This window comes from Pyxicephalus adspersus, chromosome 5, assembly GCF_032062135.1.
Source record: "Pyxicephalus adspersus chromosome 5, UCB_Pads_2.0, whole genome shotgun sequence".
NCBI classification, from domain to species: domain Eukaryota; kingdom Metazoa; phylum Chordata; class Amphibia; order Anura; family Pyxicephalidae; genus Pyxicephalus; species Pyxicephalus adspersus.
The window spans coordinates 127,365,738-127,368,391 of record NC_092862.1 but is presented as its reverse complement, the minus strand read 5'-3'; the positions used below and the strand labels follow the sequence as shown (position 1 = coordinate 127,368,391).

At 34.5% G+C, this 2,654-nt stretch overlaps 1 protein-coding gene across 1 annotated transcript; it reads right to left on the bottom strand.

Annotated features, from left to right (window-relative positions):
• Window positions 1-364: 364 nt before the first annotated feature.
• EPC1 (enhancer of polycomb homolog 1) lies at window positions 365-1,673 on the bottom strand. The gene is made up of 3 exons (XM_072413464.1): window positions 1,467-1,673; window positions 701-790; window positions 365-608 (listed from the first exon to the last, which is right to left on the bottom strand). Exons 1-3 carry the CDS (start codon window positions 1,656-1,658, stop codon window positions 426-428), a joined length of 465 nt encoding a protein of 154 aa, XP_072269565.1. The 5' UTR covers window positions 1,659-1,673; the 3' UTR covers window positions 365-425.
• Window positions 1,674-2,654: the final 981 nt, after the last annotated feature.

Below are 2,654 nucleotides of genomic sequence, written 5' to 3'. Positions count from 1 at the left end.
TTATGCTCCTCTATCAGTTGCTTAGGCACACACCTATCATACATTTTACTGAACTTAAGGCTGTCATGAATGAGGGCATAGGCAGATTCAACACCTACATTCAGCTTTCCTGCTACCTTTTTAACTGTTATTATTTTTCAGTTTTTGCATGTCAATCTATTCATGGACCACTCCACAAGAGAAAATATATAAACCATCTCCAAGTTCCGCAATTTAAATGGCTCCACAAATACCATTATATATTTAACTAAGCAGATAACTAACTTCAAGCAAATTGGTAAAAAAAAGTTGCTGCTTATTTGTTCTGGTTTATGTACAATGCAGTTGTATATGCGATTGTTACACTAAATATCTATAATGCCAAATCAAGTGTATGGTATTGTGTGGTCTGTAAAATGTTACTCACAGCTCACTCTGTATGGCTTTTAAAATTCACAGTAAAAAAAAAAGAAATAATACCTTCCACCACGCCCAACTCGTCTTCGTGAAAACCCAATACACTTTTCGGGAACAGTGAGGGTAGTGAGGCAGTATCTATAGCGAATGTCTCCCAGTCCACCTTGCTCTGGACTACACCATGGCCAATTGCCAGTTTGGTCCAAATGAGGCTTAGAAGAAAAAATTAAAAATAAATTAAAATCCATTTAAATCATGTCATTATTAGAAAATAGCTACAAATGTCAAGGGCTCCAAAACTTACAGCATAGTACTGGCAGCCAGCTTTCCTACGGAAAGCAAAGGGACCATCTGGATCGTTTTCTTCCTCGGCTTCTGATGAACCGGACATGACCTAGCAAAAAAAAAAAAACAAACATTTTTAAAAGGTATTTTTGGTATTCCTATATTAGGCTGAAAAGTGTTTATCAATCACTTAGATATTTAAGAACCAAAAAAATCAGAAGTAAATTCAAAACTGTTGATTTGCCAGACCAGAATATTGCAACTCAGAGAATATAATATGTATGCACAGATTAGTTCCACAGAAGATTAGAAACAAACTAGTAAATTTGTATTATTCCTAGTAAATTTATTTTCTAAGGTTATTTACACTTTACTACCAACAATAAAAAAACAATGCACTATTATTTCTATAACTGGGATGCATGGAAACAGATCAAAATAAAACTAAAAAGTAAAAAACACCCATTTCTGAACTATAAAAATTGGAATACCACATTTAAAGATAATATTGTGTTTTGGTTTTTGGTGTACTAAACATCATGGAGGGGAAAAAATTAAATACCATGCATTTTTTAAATAAATGGCACAATGCCCCAACTAGAAAAATACTTAAATCTACACCTTAAAGGCAAAAAGGTACTCTACATATTCTTTAAGTTTTATGATTTCACAAAGGCCAGAAAACACACACACACACACACACACACACACACACACACACACACACACTACAAGGATTAGTATAATAATTAAAAAAAAAAAAAAAACACACAACATCAGCATACCTGTGATAGGGGCTCATCGTCAGAGCTAGGAAAGTCATACTGATTCAGATCTTTAGCATTAAACACTGGCAGTGCAGCAGGGCTTGTCTGCTGAGCAGCAGGGGAGGAGGGTAAGACTTTGGGCTTCTTTTCATATTTACGCTTCGGTCGTACAACATCAGACTTCTCCTGCTGTAAAGCATTGGTAAACATGAAAATCAAAATTAAAAGAAGGAAGGAGCCTGCATTTACCCAAAACTAAAAGTAGTATCTCACCACATCATAGGTAACAACCCACTGACCACTAAGAACAACCATTTTGATATTAGTTATGTATAAGGAATAACAATCTGCTAAATTAGCAATTCAGTTTTAAGTAAAGGTCACACACAGTTCATGACAACACCTATTGTGGTTAAACAAGCTGATTTAGTTGAAGTGAAATCTAGTTACAGGAGTACCTTTTACAAAAGAAAAGTGAATACAGACATAATTGGCCGATCTAACCTTGCCCTAAAGTACCTCAAGCAGAATTTTCAGTAAGAAATTATAAAAGCTTTCAGTTCTGACTTGGTCAAAGACTGACCCAGAACATATGCAGCACAGGTTGTTCAGCTAACTGCCCCACATATCTGCCCTCTTTTTCAGTTGTTTGACAAACCACAGAATCCAAAAAAAATCAGCCTCACATCCATGAAAAAAAGAATAAATGGCAGCTTCCATAATCTCTCAGTGGTAGGTCAACTTTAGGTATAAAATTAGCTTCACCAGGGAGAACACACAACAGTGGATAAAAAATAATAATAATAATTTGCAGCCTAACAAACAAGCCGCCCCATAATTTATTTATTTATAACACACTTTCTGAGCCTAGGCTGGTAAAATTGTTCAACAGATACAATACAGTGAGTGATCAAACGTACTAGAAGGATCACCAGGTTAAAAAAAAAAAAAAAAAAAAAAAAAAAAAAAAAAAAAAAAAAAGGAAAAAGCAACAAATACACTACATCTTAGAACTGAAAAAACACTAAATGCACATGCTTAGATTTACTGCATTTGTTACGGCCATGTAATAACAAGTATCTGGCAATACAATACATTCAATGATATGAGGGTTCTCATTCAGTATACTGTGATACACAGCAGTACTACAAGACACTATATTGCAGGTTTTTAAAAAATGTAATTTTAGAAAAAATTGGGCTCGGC

Bases quoted from the DNA above. Each gene is read 5' to 3' on its own strand.
- EPC1 (XM_072413464.1), bottom strand. From the start codon at position 1,658: ATGTTTACCAATGCTTTACAGCAGGAGAAGTCTGATGTTGTACGACCG. The intron at 791-1,466 runs GTATGCTGATGT...TTTTTTTGCTAG, and splicing joins ACGATGAGCCCCTATCACAG to GTCATGTCCGGTTCATCAGA. The intron at 609-700 runs GTAAGTTTTGGA...TTTTCTTCTAAG, and splicing joins CTGGCTGCCAGTACTATGCT to CCTCATTTGGACCAAACTGG.